Raw genomic sequence first — 24,429 nt, 5'->3', positions numbered from 1 at the left:
AGTTGTTATAAAAATTACTCTTGCCCTTTTAAGACAAATTGTGAAAAGTCTGGATTCAACTTTGTAAAGGTCAGTCATTTTTCTTTAATGTCACTTTATAGTAGTAATATTTCTATAGAGAACTTCTGCCTCACGAGAAATTATCTTTATAGCCCTCTACAATCCATGTCTATGCTACTGTACTGTGACATCTATTTCTTGGCTGCTTACATTTTAATACAAACAAAACCTTTAGCTTAAAGAAAATTAACCTACATAAAAACGAAATAAAAAAGTAAAATTATCTTTTCACTCTAAGCAAGGTAAGTTCACAGTTTTCTCTAGCAAAACAACATCACTTGCATCAGTGTACATTGAGAGACATCTTTTATATATGTTTTGCACAATACTGTATTAAAGGGGTATTCTGGTTTCGAAAACCCATTTTCAAATTGTCTATGAGGGAATTCGGAGTAAATAGAGGGGTCCGGCTGCAAAACGTATTTTCTGCTCTGAAGGAACTTGCATGTACAGTGGGTACCATGTAACACCTAATTTCTCCTGTGGTGGCGCTGCAGTGGAATGGAATGCTTGCTGCTGTGCTCCCAGCAGCTGATCACACTGTGATCATCTTATATTCAGGGAACACTTGTAACAAAAAGGATTGTAAATGCAGACAACCCCTTTCACTCCTTCCTGCGCTGTAAATTTACAGTGCTGGCAAGAGGACATTTCCGCACAGTGTCGTAAAGGGACGACGTGGATCTCAGCTGTAACACACAGCTGCTGCAATGGCCGGGATCAAAGTTTAACCCCTTAGATTCCACGGTTAATAGTGACCTTGGCACCTAAGGGGTTATACAAAGAGGGCTCCATCTGTAAGCTTGCCAGCACCTCGAGCCGATAGGTTGCCATAGCAGCAGGAGCCTAACAAAGGCCCCCAGGTCTACTATGGCTGTGAGTATACAACTGATAGGCATAATACACTGCAATACAGAAATATTGGCGTGTATTATTGAAGCGCATGTTCAAATCCCATAGTTGAACGGAAAAAAATATGGATAATAAAATCAATAGTTTGTGTTTTGAAAAGAAAATCCTAAGTAAAAAAAAACAAAACCCTATATTGTGAAAGAAATAAAAAAACTACAAATAACTACACATAATTTGTATCGCAACATCGTAATGACATGAACTATTAAATGATGATGTTATTCATCCCGCACGATGAATGTCGTGAAAAGAAAAACTAAAATACAATGCCAGAATTGTATGGTGCCTTGTTGGGGTATAGAATTTTCCCTTTGAAGATATGCTTCTTGGGCAGAATACCTCCTGTATGCAGCACCTAATTCTGCAAATCCCAATTTCATATGGAATCCGTGAAAATAAACCTCTGTTAGGCCCCATTCCCAACCATAGTTTTCATCCATAATTACGGAATCCATTATTACAGATGAAATTGCGTATCCATTCATTTCTATTTGCCATGGACACCTTTCCGTATATTTACGGATGTGTGTCCGGGCCGTAGAAATGATCTTCAAAATATAGAACATGTCCTATTCTTGTCCGCAATTACGGCATGGAATCGCCCATAAAAGCCTATGGCGCTTCCGCAATTGCTGTGAGATCCGTATTTGCGGACAGTAAAAACCCTTACAGTCGTGTGCATGAGGCCCAAGGGTATGTTCACACGCTGAGTCAAAAACGTCTGAAAATACGGAGCTGTTTTCAGGCGAAAACAGCTCCTGATTTTCAGACGTTTTTTTAACAACTCGCGTTTTTCGCAGCGTTTTTTTACGGCCGTTCTTGGAGAAGTTTTTCAATGGAGTAAATGAAAAACACCTCCAAAAATGTCCCAAGAAGTGTCCTGCACTTTTTTTGACGAGCCGTCATTTTACGCGCCGTATTTTGACAGCGACGCGTAAAATAAAGGCTTGTGGGAACAGAACATCATAATTCCCATTGAAAGCAATGGCCAGATGTTTGTAGGCGTATTAGGGGCGTTTTTTCAGGCGTAATTCGACGCGTAAAACGCCCGAATTACGTCTGAAAACAGTGCGTGTCAACATACCCTAACTCTGTATAAAAACAAAAGCACATGAAGATACAGCAAAGCCCTAATATGAATATGAATCCATAGAACAAGCATAGATAATACAATTGTGTATATGATGAGTTAACAAGTTTCCTATTTACATAAAATTAAAAAACACATAAATGAAATAACAAACAATAAACAAATATTATTTTTCATTGATTAATCAAAACGATCCAACATCTTCCTTATGACAGTAATGCTTAATATTTTATCATACTACTGGTAATAACACTAAACCTAACAATCACATTACTATCTTATATATTTAATGGTTGGGCTTGATAATATTCTAAGTAGTATTTTAGTTTAATTTGCAGAAGTAAGGAAATTACTGATTCATTTTGGTCAGGCCACATGCTGCTTGTAAGATGAAACTTTTTCTATTTGATACAAAAGGAGCTCTTGTCTTCATAGAACACACCCAATGACCAGGACAACTGGTCCGTTAAAAACAACTCTGCTGAATTTTTATTAGAACAAAAGTCTACTGTTTGTCTGTTATTTATAGCCAGCTGAAACATCTGCTCTGATATTAAATTAAGACTCACTGCTGTACTGCCTAAACTGGCCATCGACGTAGAGATGTGCCCCTGAGGCTGGTCATTAAAGGGCCAGCACATCCATGCATTACACGGACAGCTCATTGATTTTAATGGACAAGGTGTAATGCTGCAGTTCGCCTGTGGCTGTGCTGCAGGGAAATTGAACATGTGCTGATGGATTCCCCCACAGGTTACAACTTATTCATTAAATTAATTTAAAAAAATACTCTGGCCAAATATCAAACACCTAAAACACTTCAACCCCACTGTTAATCATGATGTTGTGACTATAGTGATGTGAGGGATGCTTCCTCTGCAGCAGGATCTGACTTGTGAAGATAGAGGATGAAATGAACGCAGAAAAATAAATATAAAAAGATCCTAGAGGAAAACCTGCTGCAGTCCACAAGATAACTAATTTGGGATTATCCTGAACATAAACCTGAGCTACCCAAGACTGACTTAAAACAACATAAATGTACTGGAGTGACCACATCCCATAATAGAGACCATGTGGTGAGACAGCAACAGACTGCAGCAGGAAAGGGATGCATCCCATTTTAGAACTCAATCCAAGGATGTCAGGTCATGAAAATAGCTGTGGATTCCCGCACAAAGGGGGCAGGGTTTATGCAAATCTGCCCAAAGTAGGCATGTTTTAGTGGTTTTGTGGGTGTTCCTTGACAGATCAGGGGAGACGTATACTGTAATACTGTAATTGCTGTACTACTGCTACTGCTTGTACATAGAGTACAGCGGGGCCGGTCACATGATGTTGAGTCGTATTGTCGTCAAAGAAGACTGTGCAACTAGGCTTACGGTCCCCCGGCAGTGCTCTAAAAATCGATGAAAATCTAAGAATCTGTGCAATGGGGGACTGGAATTAAATATAAGTGATTGCACTCACATACGGCAGTCAGTACACTGCTAATAATTTTTGGTCCCAACATATCCCCTTTAAGGGTCCATTAACAAAAAGATATTGAGCTGAATGGAAGTCAAATCCATTGTTTTTCTATAAGGGACAGAGTTTGGGCATTTTATTTATCCTCTCGGCCATGTTATTTTATGGGCCAGGCTCTTGTATACATAGAAGCTGGAGAAAGTCTTACAAAATAAAATATTAAGCTGTATGCAAATTTGCAATAAAATTTTTCGGCTTCCACAGAATCGTGGTGAGCCCAAGGTAACCCACTCCGAGAAGACCACCCACCCAATATAATATAGACCATATTTTTCTATAATGGATATCCAATTCCTCTATAATCTATGTCTCTTCTTTGAGAGGACCATTTTTCACTGCAATTTTGGATGGCCCTCTAGAAAAGGTTTCACTGTATTTTGTAGGAGGCAGTGGCATTGTTGGATGCATTAATAAATATCACAGTCACTCTATTTCTTTGTAGTTTTATGAGTAGAAAACCAACGCTGCAATGTACCAATTGGATCCTTTTTATTGTTATGGTGCCTTGAAGGTCATGTCAGAATATAATGTTCATGTTCAGGTCATAAGATTAGCTTCTCACAAATTAAATTTCATAACAGCAAAAACAAAGGAGCATTTTATTCAAGTTGAGGTTCACCCAATCTTATTAAGAAATACATGCCCATGTCACCATGTATTTGACTTATGGAAATGCATGAACAGCTCAGTTTATAACCCCAATTGATATGCATTATTGTACAATCATGACCAGGACAAGGGATAGATGGGGTAGGCTGGTCAATATCTTACAACAAGCCTAGGGGTGCAATATTATTAGGATAAAAAAGTAATTCATATTTTGGAGTAAGTTTGGGGGAAATGGGGGTCCGGCTTTCTACCAGGTGATATTGTACGAGTGGGGCTGTAATTTTCCTTATCTGCTTATCCTTTTGTAGGGATGAGACCTGATAACCAACATCTCTTTGCAAATGCAAAATCCATAGCTTTTTTTACCGATTGCTTGTTAAAGTCAGGTTTACAAATGATATAATATCAGATAACTGCCAGCCCAATGTTTTATTGGACAGCAGTTGACCACGGTTCCTCCTATTAACATGCACACTTGGCCAAAGATAGATGTAGTTTTCATTAGAATTCTTCCCATCCTCCCACTGCTGGTATCCCACCACTCTGTGTCATGAGTAATTGATACTTCATTCATGGTGACGCAACGTCCCATGGCCTTGTGATATAGTCAGCTGCAATACCATAAGGTTGTGTCTGGTCATGCCATGGACATGAGGAGTGGCACACTTTCTGGGGGACAAAGAGTGGACTGGATTCTTTCCACCACTTAAAGACCGACCGCCATAAATTCACACTGGGCAGTCCTGGACCTTTCACACATGTCATTGTACAGTATATCTAAGCTGGCTGCCCCAGTATTTTTTATTGCTTCTCTCTTCCCTGATATAACATAGAGTAGAGGTAGTGGCATTTATGTAAATTCCTAAAAAGGTAAAAGCCCTCAAATCCTGGACAACCCCAATAATGTGTAAGGGAGACTTTATACTAGTTCGAATCTTACACCTATTCCTTTCTATCCCAGTACAAAAATATCATATCTTAAATATAATACAGTATCTTAATCATAGGAAAATCTCTACAATTATCTCATACAGAAACTTTTTTTTTTACCAAGCAAATGCCATCACCTTCTTTTGCAAAGTTATACCCTCTAGAAGCAAATGAGGTGCAACTGTAGGCGCAAAGTGGGAAAATACAAAAGAATGTGCTTCAAAGAATGTCCTATGTCTGTCTACTAAAATAGCTAAATTATATTCAAATAATATATAACTGGATGAATTCTGTATAAAGTGCATAATAAAAGGAATTTCACTGCATTATATTTTACTGTATTAATAGGGACAGATAGTGCATGGGGCAATCTTTAGCTGCGTACAATTCTGTAAAACTGCAAAGTTGACATTGTAACTAAACAATGCCATAGTATATTTTACTATAAAGTAAAGACAATATTTGCCTTTTATACCAAGTTAGTATACAGTACCCCTACAGGTGTAACTTGAAGCTCCTGGGCCCCAATGCAAAATCTATAATGGGGCCCCTCACTGACGTATCATGTGCCATTGATAGTACTGATGTCTTTTTATGTGTCAGAGGAGCCTTTGGGCCCTCTCAGGCTCCAGGGTGGTTGTGACTGCTACCTTTGCACCCCTTATAGCTACGCCCATGCACTCCCCTGCTCATATTGTACCCCCTCTGCCCTACCTATGTTAGTGGCTTTACAGTACTTCTGTTTTGTAGTTCTGGTATTATGATGGATGGCACTATAGGTCCCTCAAAAATAGGGGAGTGCAGAGCATAGAATTGTGGGAGTGCTCAAAAAGGGAGTTTAAATATTAAGATCGTACTTGCCCTCACTCCTGGGTAATCCGGAATTCTCCCAAAAAAGGGGAAATCTTCCAGAATATTGTAAGAGTGGGCGTCTTCCATAAAGCCTGGTGTCTGTTCAGTAAAAACAGTCATTGACCGCTCCGCCAAATGGAACGCTTCTTAGGCTGGTCTCTGTTCATAGATCTTCAGGACATGAAGTGACATGTAAGTGATTTATTACTTTTTTGATTAATATACTGACATAATTAATTGGGGCATTCCCTGCATGGCTCTGATTATGGCCACTGTTTATGGGAGAAGTAGTGAATGGTGCATTGTGAATGGGGCGTTGTTGGAGGGGCACTGATGATGATTGCACTGTTTATGGGGCATTCTCTGGCTGACACTGTTTATAGAGGCACTCTGAAGTTGTTAGTATGGGTGCTCTGGATATTCTTATGGGAGTTTGACAAATACTTTAGGGCAAGGCTCCCACATCATATCTAAAATCCCACTGAGGGTGACTCGCTAAAGTTATTTCCTGTACAGGTTGCAACTGCCCGAGTGCACAAATATTCTTCAGAAGTGGCCTGCAAAAAGACACTCATGGATCTTTTCACCTGCGGGACTATGCATGCAAGGCTTTAGAGGTAGGGTGGGTTCTTCCACTTTGGGAAAAAATGAAATTTACAATTAAGCCCGGAGTGTCACGTTAATACCTAAGGCACACGACCATTGTATGCTAGCCGAGTCCCGTCCATGATCCACTGAAAAATAGGACCTGTTCTATCCTTCCACATATCGGTAAGTCGGGCCCGTTTTCACGGATCAGATTCACCCGCTAAAGTGAATTGGTCAGTGAAAACTATTGCGTGCCACTCAGATGGCGTGAAAACTGTGATCTATGAACTGTGTGGAAAACCGGGGTCTTGCGATACAATCCGCTATCTGTCTCACCACATAGAGAATGAAAGGAGAGGGAAAAATGACTTCTATTCTATGGGAGTTCCGAAAACAACCAAGCAAGTTTTTACTAAATCCCATAGAATAGAATGGAGAGAGCCGCGCACATGCACAGTCACCTCTCCACTTAGTCTCCACCTCACCGGGCGGGGCAAAAGGTCAGATAACCCCTGTTCTCAATGTAGGTGCCGGTCCCAGAACGTAGTATCGTTATCTCATTGCTAGAAATCAACATGGACGTTAGACTTTACTGCAATGGATGTACTCCGAAGGCAGAAATACAGTACAACCTGACAGAAATTCAGGAGAAACGGAAATAGAAGGTAAAATAAATATAGAGTAGATCAACACCCAGACAGCAATTCAAATTTTTTTTCGGGCGAGGACTTAATGATCATGTATAATACACCCTCATTACATATACGCACTGCGGCAGCTGCTCTTTCCAATAATAGATTGTTGGGTAACTGGTGACTAACTTTTCACAGACACTAACAGCTGTTTATAAGCAGCCGGCTATTTCTTCTGAGCCCAGTGACAGGTCTATGTGAGTGACCCGCAGGTTATTGTTTATGAACGTGGCATGTTCTGTCTGGAGAAATGAAGGCAACAAGTAGAAATTGCACATTTGGATTTTGTGTTTTATTCGTTTACGTGGCTGCTACCCTCAGAAATAAGACAACAGCATTGATTTTTTTTTTCTTCCTGTCTCCAAGGTAGCTTCTTGGTTAAGAGTAGTAATAAATCAATTTGTTTCAAATTTATTTTATTCTGGGCCACTCGCGTCCATAGGCAATGTCTGGTATGTGGCGTGGCAATACCAGACACAGCCCATAGACAAGACAAGAGTAGTCAGTGTTTCTGGCCATTTTTTCTAATCTTGAACAACACCATTAAGCTACAAGAATGGATGAATGGCGGCTGATTCTGGACTAAACTGAAGTTCTCTAGGTTGGCAATCAGTGTCTAGCAGCAAAATGGCAACTCGTACATTCAACACCTTTATCTTCACCTCACCCTGTTCCCATAACACCAATCTGTCGCTCACTGCACTGGCTGCCCATAATATAGAAAATTAATCTCAGCATTTACTTTCTGAAAGCCATTACTTACCAACAACTTAAGGCCCTTTTACATAGGCCAATTATCGGGCAAATAAGCATTCATATGAACACTTGTACCCGATCATTGCCCTGTGTAATCAGGGCAACGATCAGCCGATGAACGAGCAAATGTTCGTTCATCGGCTGATCATATCGTTCATGCAGCAGAAAATATTTTTCATTGTTGGCAGCACATCTCGCTGTGTAAACAGGGAGACATGCCGCCGACATGATGGTAATGTATGGGGACGAGTGATCGTAGTAATGAGCGCTCATCCCCATACATATCTCCTTGTGAAAAGAACAAATGAGCTACGATCAACGAGCGGTCTCGTTGATCGGCGCTCGTTGTTACAGCCAAAATTGGTGGGTGGGTGTAAAAGTACCCTCAGACCCTGGCTACTTGAAAGGACTATGGAATCCCTACACTTCTCTCAGATCATCAGGCATGAATAAACTGTCCATACCCAGGATCCACCATTTACTTAGGACATTGAAATAAATGTGTTATTTTACTCTTCGGCTGTGTTTTAGAAAAGCACTTTATAAATTTCTTGTAGAAGCCTCATCGACTCACAAAACAAACCCCAAGTGAGGAATCTCCTATCATACTTTGGTGGAATTCCCCTTTAAATTGAGGAAAATGGGCGGGAAAAAACTAAGCACAAAGTAATCCAGTCGAATACTTTTCGACCACCTCTTCACATCAAGTCCATTAGTGATCAGACCCAATTTATGATGTAAATGACCAACTGGTTCAGAAGCGGATAAGCCAGTCGTCTTCAAAGCAAACTTCAGAAGAACATATGTTTTAATCAATGAGTGATCCTTGAGGGGAGGGGGATCTTTGGGAAATTTGTGAAATATTTTCTTATAAGTGGTGCAGCAGATAATACACTTTGTTTGGCTTCATTTGTCCTCTAGCGTAACATTAATGTCGCCACTCCTAATTGAACCTTGAAAAGAAAAATTGGTACAAAGTCTTAGTCTTCTCTAGTTCATAATCAAACTGTGTTTTGATATATGTGGAATGAGGGAAAGAACGGCAAGTTGTGTCATTTACTTTCTTCAATTAAAAAAAGTCTTGTGAAGACTATATTTCTGAGGAATTATTAATATCTTACTGAAAATGTGAAATTTACCAATTAACAATCCCAGTTGCAATGGATTCCTATGTGTAGTCTCGTCATCCATGCATTAGATTCAGCTAAGGAATGGAAATAATGATTTTTAAACCACAACCTATAATATAACATTGGATAAATAATTTATGTTTCTATTTCATAAGCGGTCTTTGGTAATTTTTTTTTCTGTCCCACAAAAGTCTAATTCCGCTGTAATTAACTGGATCTGTAAAATCCGACATATGTGTTAGGAAATAGCAAAAAAAGGGTTGTTGAGGAAAATAAAAAAATTATCCTTTTTTTTCTAGAAACAGTGCTACTCTTGTGCATTGGCTGTGTCTGGTATTGCAGTTAATGCTTACTCAAATAAATGGGGCTGAGTTGCAATACCAAGCACAGTCAGTGGACAAGAGTGGCACTGTTTTCATAAAAGAAGCAGATCCTGTTTCCTTTGTTTTATTATTCTGGACAATAATTAATTTAAAGTGTTGCCATCCCTAAGGCCCCATGCACACGAACGTAAAAACGCCCGTAATTATGGTCCCATAGACTTCTATTGGCCACGGGTACATTTCCTGCGGAGCTTGTAATCCCGCCTGAGTATACAGATAGAAATTGCCTCCCTTATCCATCAGGACAAGGAGGCTTTAGATGACTTTTGGCCTTTATTCTTCCACTGAAAAGATAGGAAGAGGTGATCGGATTTTCTAAGATCCTTGGTACGACCAATATAAATCTTTGAGGCCCTGCCAGCATCTAATAAATTAAGTTTCCATTCCTCCTCTGAAGATGGTTCTGGACGGAATACAGGTAGCTCAACTTGTTGATTTATATTCTGAAAGGAAGGCACTTTCGGGCTAAAATAAGGTAATGTCCTGATTAGGATGCAATCTTGCATGAAGAGCAGATATGGTTAAGAAGACCCTGTATATCACTGAGCCTTTTGGCAGTTGTTATAGCCACTAAGAAGCAGACCCTGAGTGAAAGATACTTTAGATCAATGGACTGAAGTGGTTCAAACGGAGGTTCACAGAGATGATTGAAGACGATGCATAGGTCCCACTTAGGGACTGGATTGGTTACTGTCGGCCTGATTGTCTGGACTGCCTTCACAAATCTCTGAATGAGAGGTTCTGATGACAGCTTTCGTCCTAAAAAGGCTTACTACATTGAGTTTTATTGAGTTCGGTATATGAACAGTAAGCAATAAGCTCCCCCTGGTTGTGTTAGTAGGCAGACATTATTGTATTATTTAAAGTGCAACTCCAGTTATATAACGAAATCCTATTATAGTGCGGCGCTTTGCAAATTAATAATTTTCCTACCTATGCAGAAGGAAAGAAATCTTTCTGCTCTGCATCCTAAGCTCTACCTTCAGTGTGGGAGTAGTGATGTAGGATGTGATGTGAGCTCCATAATGATATAAAGCTATATTAAGAAATTAATCATTCGTTTTGATCTACAGGGTGGGCCATTTATATGGATAACCTACATAAAATGGGAATGGTTGGTGATATTAACTTGCTGTTTGTGGCACATTAGTATATGGGAGGGGGGAAACTTTTCAAGCTGGGTGTTGACCATGGCGGCCATTTTGAAGTCGGACATTTTGTATCCAACTTTAGTTTTTTCAATGGGAAGAGGGTCATGTGACACATCAAACTTATTGAGAATTTTACAAGAAAAACAATGGTGTGCTTGGTTTTAACGTTACTTTATTCTTTCATGAGTTATTTACAAGTTTCTGACCACTTATAAAATGTGTTCGAAGTGCTGCCCATTGTGTTGGATTGTCAATGCAACCCTCTTCTCCCACTCTTCACACACTGATAGCAACACCGCAGAAGAAATGCTAGCACAGGCTTCCAGTATCCGTAGTTTCAGTTGCTGCACATCTCGTATCTTCACAGCATAGACAATTGCCTTCAGATGACCCCAAAGATAAAAGTCTAAGGGGGTCAGATCGGGAGACGTAGGGGGCCATTCAACTGGAAACTGTTCATCTAGGAATGCTCGGACCTGACACCCATAATGTGGTGGTGCACCATCTTGCTGGAAAAACTCAGGGAAAGTGCCAGCTTCAGTGCATAAAGAGGGAAACACATCATCATGTAGCAATTTCAGATATCCCGTGGCCTTGAGGTTTCCATTGATGAAGAATGGCCCCACTATTTTTGTACCCCATATACCACACCATACCATCAATTTTTGTGTTCCAACAGTCTTGGAGGGATCTTTCCAATGTGGGTTAGTGTCAGACCAATAGCGATGGTTTTGTTTGTTAACTTCACCATTTACATAAAAGTTTGCCTCATCACTGAACAAAATGTTCTGTGTAAACTGAGGGTCCTGTTTCAATTTTTGTTTTGCCCATTCTGCAAATTCAGTGCGCCGATCTGGGTCATCCTCGTTGAGATGCTGCAGCAGCTGGAGTTTGTAAGGGTGCCATTTGTGAGTAGCTAATATCCACTGAAGGGATGTTCGACTGATGCCACTCTCCAGTGACATGCGGCGAGTGCTACGCTGTGGGCTCTTGCTGAATGAAGCTAGGACAGCCACTGATGTTTCTTCATTAGTGACAGTTTGCATGCGTCCACATTTGGGCAAATCCAACACTGAACCAGTTTCACGAAACTTGGCAAGCAGTTTGCAAACTGTAGCATGGGAGATGGGTGGTCTCGTAGGGTGTCTTGCATTGAAATCTGCTGCAATGACCTGGGTACTGCGTTCACCAGACATCAACACAATTTCTATCCGCTCCTCACGTGTTAACCTCTGCGACATGTCAATGGCTGTAAACAAAGAGAAGCTTGTAAATAACTCATGAAAGAATAAAGTAACGTTAAAACCAAGCACACCATTGTTTTTCTTGTGAAATTCTCGATAAGTTTGATGTGTCACATGACCCTCTTCCCATTGAAAAAACTAAAGTTGGATACAAAATGGCCGACTTCAAAATGGCCGACACCCAGCTTGAAAAGTTTCCCCCCCTCCCATATACTAATGTGCCACAAACAGGAAGTTAATATCACCAACCATTCCCATTTTATTTAGGTGTATCCATATAAATGGCCCACCCTGTATTTACATTTTTTTTAAAATGGGGACATTAATTTTTACGGGCACAAGGCTTTGCTTGTATGAAAGGAAACTTACATATACATTTAAATTATGATCAATATATTGAGGAAATATTCTTGCATTGTTTTTTATTATATTTTTTACGTCATTCGCCAAGTGGGTTAAATAATGTAATAGCTTCATATTTGGGGTCGTTACGGATTAGGCGATACCAAATATGTGTAACTTTTTTCCTTTTTTTTGTCTTTTAATAATAAAGCATTTTGTAAGGGGGAAAGTGTTTTTTTTTTTTTTAGTTTTTTTTACTTTTAATTTTTATTTATTTATTATTAACTTCATTAAACTTTTTTTTAACTTTTTTACTAGTCCCACCAGGGGACTTCACTATGCGATCATCCAATCGCTTTTATAATACACTGCAATACTTCTGTATTGCAGTGTATTACTGCCTGTCCGTGCCTCTGGCCTTTATTAGGCTCCTGACACCGGCAACTTGTGATCATATAGCAGGGTGCCGGTGGGGTGAGAGAGGGAGCCTGCTCCCTCCCTCTATAACCACTCAGATGCGACGCTCGCTACTTATTTCGATCTCGCCGGTTCGAGCAGGTCTGCTACCTCCGGTATCTGGGAGCAGGTAGATTTACCTGTTCCCCGCTGGGTTTCTTTATGCAGCGCTGTAAAAAGGCAATTGCATCGGAATTAAGCCTGTTGGTGGCCGCCGTAAAAACACCTATGGGCGGTCACTAACAAGTTAAAGCTAATCTGCCCTGTGAGGGTATGCTCACACGGCTTATTTTCAGCCTTTTTTCAGGCCGTAAACGCCCCGAAAAACGGAAGATGAATGCCTCCAAACATCTGCCCAATGATTTCAATGGGAAAAACGGCGCGTAAAATAACGCCACGTAAAAAGAAGTTCATGTCACTTCTTGAGCCGTTTTTGGAGCCATTTTCCATTGTCTCAATAGAAAAACAGCTCCAAAAATGTCCGTAAAAAACGCATAAAAAAAACACTTGATGCTTTAAAAACGACTGAAAATCAGAGGCTATTTTTTTTCACTTTAAAACAGCTCTGTATTTTACAGACGTTTTTAGTTTAGTGTGAGAACATGCCCTTACTTTGCTGCCTAGTTTAAGGGCAGCATAATATGGGGATAGGTCTGCTGCACCATGAGCCTAATAAACCCTAATTAACCCTAATAAAGAATACAGTGGACTCATACTTATGAGTCTATTGTGTTCATGAGGAGAATATTCCCTCCACCTCCACCCGCTTCCCTCTCCGTGACTGACATCTGCCTTGTATCTGCCTGTATACATGGCAGCCTGTCAATCACTGGTAAAAGAATGGGCGGAGGCAAAGAGAGGCGGAGAATGTGCACATGTCATTAATATAGCGGACTCTACTGTATGCTGTGTTAGAACAGCACATTATTTTTTGTGCTGTTTGGACTAATAGTGCATCAGACCTGTCCCCCGCCCTTTGACAGGGCAGCATAGGAATTTTGAGGCAGATTTTTTCTGCCTGCAAAAAAACTCAGTGTGAACAGGGCCTTATACTGTACCTGAGTAATCTTTATAAGTCATTACACAGATTAATTATATTATACATTGTAAATTCAGATTTATAGGTTTGGCATTAGTAGCGCTGTAAATATAGTAAACCTCTATGCCAGGAACTATTCAGTGTGAAGTAATATATAACACTCCATTAACTTTAATAGTGTCTATCATTAGGTGTAGTTACTGCAAATATCACTGATCGTGGTTATTGGAGGGGAAGAATTCAATAAAGATCGTTCAAGTCCATCTATTAAAAGCATAGTTATACAAAGTGCATATAAATCTATTAAAAAGATGAAAATTGAGAGTCGTCTGTAGTTGATACCTTTTTATTCGATAACTGATGATGACAAATAGCAAAATTTCGAGACTACTTAGGTCTCTTTTTTATTGCATAGTTTAACACAAAATCCAAAGATATGGTAGTCACCTAGAGACATTTTTTTTCCTTCTGGAGGGAAGCTATTTTGCATACTTTTCCCAGGGAGCATTGCCCTTAAGACTCCCAGCCGGCTCACCACAAGGAGTCAGTACCTTCCAGAAGCTGCTGTTTTAAGGGCATCTTACCTAGACAACCAGAATCCTACTCTGTACTGATGAGGAGAAACAACTCTGAAAATGCAGCCCTAAAGTCAACCAAAGAATCAGACTATGGAGCCTCAGACAAATCACTATTGAGGGCAAAGCACTGGTCCTGCATAACGAAGTCTTGCCCATGCTACAATACACTGCGCAGGCATGGCCCCATTTTGCCACTGTCTCGAGGGCCATTACCAGGACTGTGTTTCTCTTTATCTGGTGCTCAAAAATGGACAGAGTAAAGCAGACTGTTATGTACAAGGAGCCACGCAAAGGTGGGAAGGGTATACCCGACATCCCCACTCTGCTGCGGATTGTCTTTGTGTGTGACTGTGTTCGTAGGACTCTAAGGACAACAAACAGCTCTGCGGGCAATGACATGTCACGTTTCTTCCTCCTTCCCCTCTGGCGAGGTTTTGACTGGGACAAGTGGGACAGCTCCTTCCCTTACAACTGCCACGTTCCCTTGTTCCATGGAGATGTTGTGCGGTTAGTGAGGGAGCATCAACTTTCACTGCACAATCACACTGTGCTGTGGATCATGTTGGGCTGGAACAATGAGAAGTCTATGACGCTGATTGGTCAGCCTCATACACTTCTTTACAACGCCCACTTGGTCAAAAGTATAAACTCTCCCAGTTGTCTATTAAGAAAGTAATTAGCATAAATCTAAAATTGCTCATAACTTGCTAAAAAATAATAGTTTTTCAAAATAAAAACCACTGTTGTTAACTACATTACAGCGCCGATCACATTATGTAGGAGATAGGGCACGTATAATCTGGTGAAAGAGCCTCTTTAAGCCTGACTTGTGGAAACCGAAGACAATCCACAAACACATCAGAGCAAAGGACTTGGCGGAGTCTGTTACAGGGCTTCATGCCGACAAGTTGGAGACTGTTTGGACCAATGTGTCATCTGGCAGGTTGACCAACGGGCACAAGAACATTTCATGGATAGCCATCCAGGGAGGACTGCCTCTTAGGTCATTCATGCATGCCTGCAACCTGTGCAAGACCTGATACTGCCCCAGGTGCCCCTTCACGGAGGAAACATCTTTGCACATTTTCTGGCAGTGCCCTTTTGCACAAGGTCTGTTGAAAGCCTTGGAACTAAAATTGGAAACAGACTGCCGTACCACTCGGTATTTTAAGGAACATTTCCTGTGATTTACGCTGTTGGAGAAATCCAGGAGGCCTGGCGCCTTATGAACTGTTTTAAGGATGCTATATGGTTTGCCAGGAATCGCCTAATTCTGCGAAGAGAGAGTGTGTCCGTCCAAGACTGCCGCAGGCTGATCCACAGCCTGCTGAGAGACTATTTCACCTGGGACAGCCCGGATGTCGACAAAGAAGAGGAGTGATACACCCCTTCCTTCCCACTTTCCCTTCTTGTGTGTTGTCTTTCAATAAAGCTTCGGGCCTGTGATTTCCCATCCCTCCCCCCTCTTTCCCACTCCCCCACCCCATCACTTGTCTGTAATGGTTATTGATTGATTTTAGTGAATGGAAGAATGTTAGTGTATCATGCGGTGTGATGTATAGTTTAGGTGAGCCTGTACTGTATGTCATACTGTCATGCTATGTTTGGCGATTGCTATTATTTATTATTTGCTGCTTCATGGCCTGCGCTACGTCGCCGATGGGTGTCTTTCATTTGGCTATTAACTCAAGTTACAAGGCTCTGTAAATGTTCAGATGTTGACTTGCAGGGCAGTCACCTATAGGTGGCGCTGGAGGGGCCGTTTTCTTCCTTTTGGAGGATAGCTGTTTTGCGTAGCCCATGGTAATCACAGATTGTGCTTAATATAATAATTTGTCTAGCTACAAAAATTTATCAACCTATCACTGGAGAACTGGCACCCGGTACCCCAAGCAACCAGCTTATTTTGCCGGGGCTGCTGCAGGGAAAGTGTCTACTGCAGATTAATGGCAATCCATATAATGTAATACATGGACGGCTCCAATCTTACAGGGCAGCTGTCAGTTCTTGCTCATAGAGGGGGGCCCAGATCCCTAATAGGTCATATGTACTGGGGTTGCTTTCACGAGACAACTCATTTAAAGAATAATAATAAATAAACCCTACTGAACTGTGAGCAATAAGTTTTTGTTTTAAATTTTATTTAATTTCTACTATGGCAAATTATTTAGGATGTTCATTAATGAAGACAACAATTTACTAATAATACATTCTTATGATTTCCCCAGCAGATGGTCCGGGAGCAATATACCACAACCACACAAGGAACAAGCCTAGAGCATCCGGAGAGGCAGTATGTCTACAATATTGGGATTTACGGCTGGAGAAAGCGCTGTCTTTACTTATTTGTCCTTCTTCTCCTCATCATCTTGGTAGTGAATTTTGCTCTAACTATTTGGATTCTTAAGGTCATGTGGTTCTCACCGGTGAGTAAAGGTCACATTTTATTATACTGTACATTATATTAGTATTCAAAACCTAGAATGAAGTTTAATCCTTTTTATATTAAAGTAACAACATGATATTGATTCTCCTTCCACTTATTCTATAAGGACAAGGGCCCCAAATTCAGGAGAAGATGAAGGAGATAAAAGACTAAACATTTTTAAATGTATTTACTAAAATATATTGTTTTTCTACGGTAAACACTAAAAAATTTGTGATTTTATAAAAATAAAGAAAAGGAAAGAAATTAGATACTATGGATTAGTTTATTACAGAGAATGAGAGGTACACCCCACAATAATGGAAAGAAAACAGTCCCTTCAATAGGGTTGTATACAATTAGACAAAAAGGTGTGCACTTTTTCTAGAAACAGTGCCACCCTTGTCCATGGGCTGTGTTTTGTATTGCAGCTCATCTCTCTTCACTAAAAAAGGGCTGAGCTGCAATACCAGAAACAGTCCAAAAACAAGGGTGGTGCAATTCCTGGAAAAAAACAGAAACCCCTTTTGTAATCCTGGACAACCCCTTTAAGGGTAATTTATAGACATGACCTGTTTGGCAAAGAATAGAATAACTTATCTAAAGTCTAAAGATTAATATTACTGATCTTAAAAAAATATAATTTTTATATTACTCAAAGTTTTATTTGAATTATTTATGATCTTCTTACCCAATTAAGTATGAACGTTTATCTTCTTTATTACATCTACCAATCCATCTATTTTAATTGTGTGCCACAATGTAATTCTTTTCATTCAACATTTGCCAGTTCTTTTATTGTTTAGTTAATGTTTTAATTTGTATTTATCCTCGTGCTGATTACACAGTTAATCACATTGCTAAAGGTTTTTGCTTAAGCTATTATAATAAGTTCTAGAACCTAATTCTGTAATTAATCTTTTTTCAATTGATGTTAATTATTATGGATATCAGCCTGTTAATGTTCCATGATTCAATTTAGTTTCATTTGCGTCTCTGTTTAGGTGTATCTGCTAATTGTTCATTTTAATTTTAATGATTTAAGTCTACGAAGAATGAACGCAAATTTGTATCAACTTCCTAAAGACGAGAAATATATTTCTAGTTGTTTGTTGTATATTGTAGGTGCATTATATAAGTAGTTCCTCATGAACCCGTAAAGGGGTTGTCCAGTTTAGAAAACCCATTTCCATACGCCCTATTAGGAAATTCTGAGTTAATATAGGGGGGTTCTTTGTTCAGGATTCTCATTTCATGACCAGATTGGAGAGCGGTTACAGAGAGCGTCTTCTGCTCTGGGGACCTGTCCTGTCCTGCATTGCACAGACAATCCATTGATTTGAATAGGTATTGTGTAATTCTTAATTTTCCCTGTGGTGGCGCTGCTGGGAAATTGAACACTAACTATTATAGCTGATCACTGGGGGTCTCAGCAGGGGGCAACATTGTGTTGAGATTATTATCAAGTATGGATTGTCCAAAGCAGAGAACCCCTTCAATGAAGAGTTATTTTCATCTCAACCTGGGAAGATATTCTGGCAGTTCTTTCATTTACCAAAAAGCCTCATGTCTTGTCTAGGTTTACATTGGATTAAAGAGGTTTTCCGACAAATAACATTTATGGTATATCTATTTTACATGTGTAGGCCCAACTTCTGGTATTCCTACCCATCACCAGAATGGAGAAGCCTGGTCCCCTGTTCTCAGCGTAGTGTTGTTTGAATGTGCACTCACCTTCTTAGGGCTCATGTTGCATTGTCAGACTGAGGTGTTTTGGGGCCCAAAGGAGAACTTATTTTACCACTGTCCCACCTTAACAGAACAAGTGCATGAAACACGGCTATGGGGTATGTTGACCCACTAGGCCGCTCCGCCGTTGCATAGTAGCAGCTGGCCGCGGTATAGTCACTAACAGTCTCTAGGACAAGAGTACCTGGAAGGATGATCTGGCAGACACTCGGCGTAGCAGACACGTGGCGTACAAGACACGAGGAGTAGCAGACACTTGGCACAGATGACAATTGGCACAGATGACAATTGGCGTGGCAGATGACGCTTGGTGTGGCAGAAGACGCTGGGCATGGGTAGATGACACGTAGCACAGAGGATGAACTCGACTCCAACACTAGACTTTACTCAGGAACAAACACTATTACTGGATAGAGGATATGGGAACACAGGATAAAGGATACAATTAAGGGACCATTTGCTACAATGAACATGGGTAGACACAACACGCTCAGGCAAGGAGGAAGAGTGCAGGGTCCTTTTTATATGGGGGGTGAGTAGGGATTGGATAGAGAGCTTAATTCTGGTGCGCGAGCACCATATGCACAGCAGCCGAGGACAGTCTTGTGTCCCGGCATCTCAGAGGAGGGAGACGTCGGCAAGAGCTCAGAGGCCTGCGGCCATTGGCGGGTAAGTAATGCCGATGGTTCGTGACCGTGGCCATGATAGTACCCCCCCCCCTTTACGACCGCTCCTCTTAGGTCCAGAGCGTGAGAGGAATCTCTTGATGAGAGCTGGAGCATCCACATTCTCCTAAGGCTCCCATGACCTCTCCTCAGGACCAAACCCTTTCCAGTCCACCAGGTAGAAGGTCGTCCCTCCTACCCTCTTGTAATCCAGGATCTCTTTTACTCCAAAGATGTCAGAAAAACCGCAGGGATCAACTGTAGAACCAGGGGGTTTGCTGAATCAGTTCAGGACCACAGGCTTTAGGGGGGAGACATGAAAAGAGTTGGGGATTTTGAGGGTAGGAGGTAGCCGAAGCTTATAGTATACAAGCTTCTTATCTGTTGCAAAACGTCGAAGGGACCGAGGAAACTGGGAGCGAGTTTGTGGGAAGGGATCTTTAGGCGAATGTTTCTGGAAGACAACCAGACCTTGAATCCAGTAAAAAACTGAGGAGGAATTTTTCTTCTCCTATCTGCATATCTCTTCATGCAATCCACTGCCTGAAGGATCACAGACTTAGTTTGCTGCCAGATGTGAAGAAAACCTCAGAAGGAAGAATTGGGATGCAGGCACTTGAGACGTAGCTGGCACAAGAAGAGGATCACGTGGATGTTAACTGTACACAATGAAGAATGGACAAGAAGCAGTAGATTCACTAGTATGATTGTTGTAGGAGGATTCATCCCATGGCAGAAGCTGTACCCAATTGTCCTGTTGAACTGAAATGAAATGACGAAGATAATTCTCAAGTACCTCGTTGATCCTTTCAACTTGGCCATTAGACTGTGGGTGATAAGCGGAAGAAAAGTCAAATTCCGCATCCAAGAGTATTTATAGGGCTCTCTAGAACTTAGATGTGATATGTACACCCAGATTTGACACAATATAGTGGGGGTGACCGTGCAAACGAAAGATGTGCTGGATGAACAAACTTGACAGACGAAGAGCAGAGGGAAGACCGGTTAAAGGAACGAAGTGTGCCATCTTGGAGAAGTGGTCCACCACGACCCGGAGCATAGTACATTCAGAAGAAGGCGGAAGGTCAGTAAAAAAATCAATGGCTATTTGTTACCAGGGAGCATCAGGAACTGGCGGAGGTAGAAGCAGGCCAGCAGGTTTAGGTGGGCCACCAGTAGTGAGGAGCAATAAAGTCCCAGGTTTTACGAACACCAGAGTGCCCGGCCAGCATGGAATTATGTCCCCAGCCAAGAATTCTTCTCCTGTCAGCAAGACGAACAAAAATCTTTCCAGGAGGAATGTCCTTGATTTGCAGAGGGTTAACAGCAATAATCCTAGAAGGATCAATAACATGTTGAGGACATCCTTGAGTCATTAATCTCAAACAACCGAGACAGAGCATCGGCCTTAATTTTTTTGGCCGCAGGCCGAAAATGAAGCAGGAATTGAAATTAGGCGAAGAACGAGTGGTGGCATGGCTGCCGAGCTAGATGGCAGTGTGAGTGCTTAGCTCCTGCACCGTCAAAGTAACTGAAGCGACCTACACCCGACTCTTCATATCTCTTCCAAGATGCGCCGGAGGAAGAAACCTCTGAAAAGACCGGAGAAACTCCTCGATTTCCACTTCCCTCAGACCTCGAGCCGCGACCAAGATAGTGCCGAAGAGGACTCCCAAGCGGGATCTCTCATAGACCTCATAGACGCTTATTATGGCCTGGAGTCGGAAATGCAACAACTTCGGTCGACATGGAAGATAGATCAAGGCGTAATAATGTGAAATTTAGGGAGATCCCTGAAAATATTGTGCCACAAGACCTTGCGCAATACCTGCAAACCCTCATGAAGAGCTTGCTGCATGATTGCACTCCGCAGGACTTGATCATAGATAGGGCACACAGAGTGCCAAGACCTAAGCACCTAGATGAACATATCCCTAGAGATGTACTGGCCCGTATTCATTTTTTTCAAACTAAGGAAAGCCTGATGATTGCCGGAAGAACGAAAGGCTGTTTACCTGAACCATATCAGATGATTTCCCTGTACGTCGATTTATCAGCTACTACTCTATAACTTTGTCGCCAATTGACCCCCATTACTTCAGCCCTCCAAGACCACAAGATTTTATGTAAGTGGGGATTCCCGGTCCATCTACTAATAACTTGTAATAATGTTTTGCATATAGTTAAAACACTGGAAGAAGGCACTTCCCTATTACGCCAATGGAATATTCAGCTACCATCTTTGAATACATCTACTTCCACCCCTCCTTAACATGTTACAGATGAATGGCGTACTGTGGGTTCTCAGAAGCATCCCAATCGTTGAGATACTTTCTTTGTGTTACAGGTGCTTCTATATGTTGGGACCCCTAAGCCTTGATGATAATGATCCCTGACAATACTCACTAACTGTTCTACCCCCTCTACTGTGAGATAGCTCTAATGCTGTTATGGTATTGTTGAATTTTATGTTCTACTTTTTGTTCTTTACTGTCATTATGTGGAGTGTAACATTTATTTTCCCAATGGATATGTATGCAATGTGGTATTGCATTATAATGCGGTATCTTCTAACTATTCCGTTCAACAGATTATGTGTAGATGGGAAACTTTTACTGCTTTCAAACGTATATCACAATGGTACTAAAACTCGCCTCCCTTAACGTAAAGAAAAACACAATAGAGGGCATGTATGTGGTCGGAAGTCCGTGCTTTGACTTCCGACATCTTTTGCGCCCAAGAAACGCATATTGTTCATAGGGATGCCTTCCGGATTAAACATCCTAGCTTTCCAGTTTTATATCCATCCCTTCCAAATCAAGGGAAGTACTTTTGGCTATTAAAAATATTGTAGCATTCCAACTTATACAAGACAAAATAGACAATGGCGGTCGTTATATAATTCTGGTTTGCTCTCTTAACAATGTAGTATACATCTTGGTTTCAGTATATGCTCCCAATAAGGGACAACTTCGTTTTTTTCAAAAGATGTTACCACTTGTCTCTAAAATGCACCAGGGCAAACGTCTTATTTGTGGGGACTTTAACACAATATCTGACGAACGAATGGACACTACTTCCATGACGAGGAGACAAAATTGTACACTTAGCAAGAGTTTGTGGAAAGAAGGACTATATGATGTCTGATGAACTTTGCATAGTACAGAAAAAAACTATTCTTTCTTCTTCAAAGTCCACAACAGTTATTCTAGGCTAGACATGTTTATTGTAGACAGGGATTTACTGTTTATATCCAAATCTTCTACAAACTATTACATGATCGGACCATGCAGCTATCAAACCCCAAATAGAAGAACAACACAATGCTCAAACTACGTATCTTTGGAGATGTAATCCTTATTTCATATCTCACATTACACATAAAAATAGAATTGAACGTGATCTTAGAGAATTTTTTACATTAAATGCTCCCTCTGTCTGTAGTCCCGACATTTTATGGAATGCTCACAAGGCCTTCATAAGAGGAACTTTCATTAAGATTGGTCATAAAGATAAAAAAGACAGGACAAAACTGATTCTGACCCTCACAGAGAATATAAAAAAGTTAGAACTTCTCAACAAAACCCAACAAACACTGGATCAAGCTAAGCTACTCATTCACCTTAGACATCAACTGAGAGCATGCTTACTACAAAATTACGAAAATAAACTAAGGAAAACTAAATCCCATTATTCTCAAAATAACAAGGCGGGAAAACTGTTAGCCTCACGTCTTAAAATTCAACATGCAAAATCTAGAATTCCATTTTTATTAGAAGCTGGATCTAATGGAAAGTTGTATAACCCCCGAGATATTGCTAATAAGTGTCGAGATTATTACTTGTCGCTTTATAATTTGAGAGATGATCCCCTTTCCCCTCAAATAACAGAACATGATATTCTATGCGATTACTGAATCTCCCTAATTTGACCTTAGAACAATTATCATCCCTTAACTCTCCCATAACAGCTGCAGAAATTGTTTATAGAATTAAAGGACTACCCCTAGCTAAGTCCCCTGGCCCTGATGGGTTAACGAACGAATACTATCGATCTTTTCAACATATTTTTGTGGATCGCCTACGACAAACCTAACAAATTCCCTAAAGAAAATCAATCAGCCTTAATAGTTACCCTCCCCAAACCGGGGAAGAGTGCGGAGACCCCTCAAAATGTCCACCCTATTTCTCTACTAAATGCAGACTTGAAAATATATTCCAAACTTTTGGCTTCTAGATTAGCCCCACTCCTACTGACTCTTGTTAAGGAAGAAATAAACTCCTGTTTATTTATTTCAGTTACTTACATAGCGCCAACATATTACGCAGCGCTGCACAGAGGTCCTCTTACTGTCCCCATTGGGGCTCACAATTTAAATTCCCTATTGTTATGTTTTTCGGGTGTGGGAGGAAACCAGAGTACCCGGAGGAAACCCACGGAGAACATACAAACTCCATGCAGATGTTGTCCTTGGCTAGATTTGAACCCAGGACCCCAGTGCTGCAAGGCAACAGCGCTTACCACGGAGCCACTGTGCTTGGATTCATAAATGGTCATCAGGCTAAGGATAATACTAGAAGAGTACTAAATGTCATGCATTATATAACTGCTCACAATATACCTGCGATTTTACTTTTGCTCGACGTTGAAAAGGCTTTGACCGCATTAATTGGACGTACGCCTTTTCTGTGTTGAAGCAAATGGGTTTTTCAGGATATATACTTACAGCTATACAGGTCTTATACTCGGAACCCTCGGCCCGTGTATTTACTAACGGTTCTCTATCTGACGAGTTTGCCATCACTAATGGAACTCGACAGGGGTGCGTGCCCATTATATCCTTTAATTTTTGTTTTATCTATGGAACCACTTGCACAAGTTCTACGAGAGTATATTTCTGTACAGGGCATAATGAATTGGAGACGCTTCATTATACGCTTCGTTTTTCCTCTCCGCATTCCAAAAGCCATAACTTCTTTGTTTTTTTGTCAACATAGCCGTATTTTCATATAAATTAGGCAACAAACAAATACTATTTCGTATCCGTAATTCGACATTTAGGTCCAATATAGCCAAGTGCAATAGCTCCAATGGGATATGTGTAGTTGGCATGGCCACAGTGTTATATGAGTTATTATGAAAATGTAGCCAGCAGGTTAATGAGAACCGTGAAAATTGAGAAATCTGAGATGGTAACTTAATGTTCCAAAGGGGAACTATCAGCAATGCCTTCAAACTGGCTGGAGAAGCT

The 24,429-nt window shown here is 40.8% G+C and overlaps 1 protein-coding gene across 6 annotated transcripts in view; it reads left to right on the top strand.

The window, feature by feature from the left end:
* Nucleotides 1-24,429, top strand: part of SGCG (sarcoglycan gamma) — a 279,818-nt gene that overhangs the window by 129,119 nt on the left and 126,270 nt on the right. For 2 of the 6 annotated variants that reach the window (XM_075850001.1, XM_075850005.1), the window contains exon 2: nucleotides 16,571-16,765. In XM_075850001.1, the coding sequence (XP_075706116.1) occupies nucleotides 16,571-16,765 (195 nt within the window). Of the gene's footprint in view, nucleotides 1-7,084; nucleotides 7,234-16,567; nucleotides 16,766-24,429 lie in introns of those variants that run through there. The other 4 variants (XM_075850000.1, XM_075850004.1, XM_075850003.1 and 1 more) reach the window with 3 other exon arrangements.

Source organism: Rhinoderma darwinii, chromosome 2, assembly GCF_050947455.1.
Source record: "Rhinoderma darwinii isolate aRhiDar2 chromosome 2, aRhiDar2.hap1, whole genome shotgun sequence".
In the NCBI taxonomy this organism is placed as follows: Eukaryota; Metazoa; Chordata; class Amphibia; order Anura; family Rhinodermatidae; genus Rhinoderma; species Rhinoderma darwinii.
The sequence above is the reverse complement of the archived record's forward strand: the minus strand, read 5'-3'. Positions and strand labels throughout refer to the sequence as shown.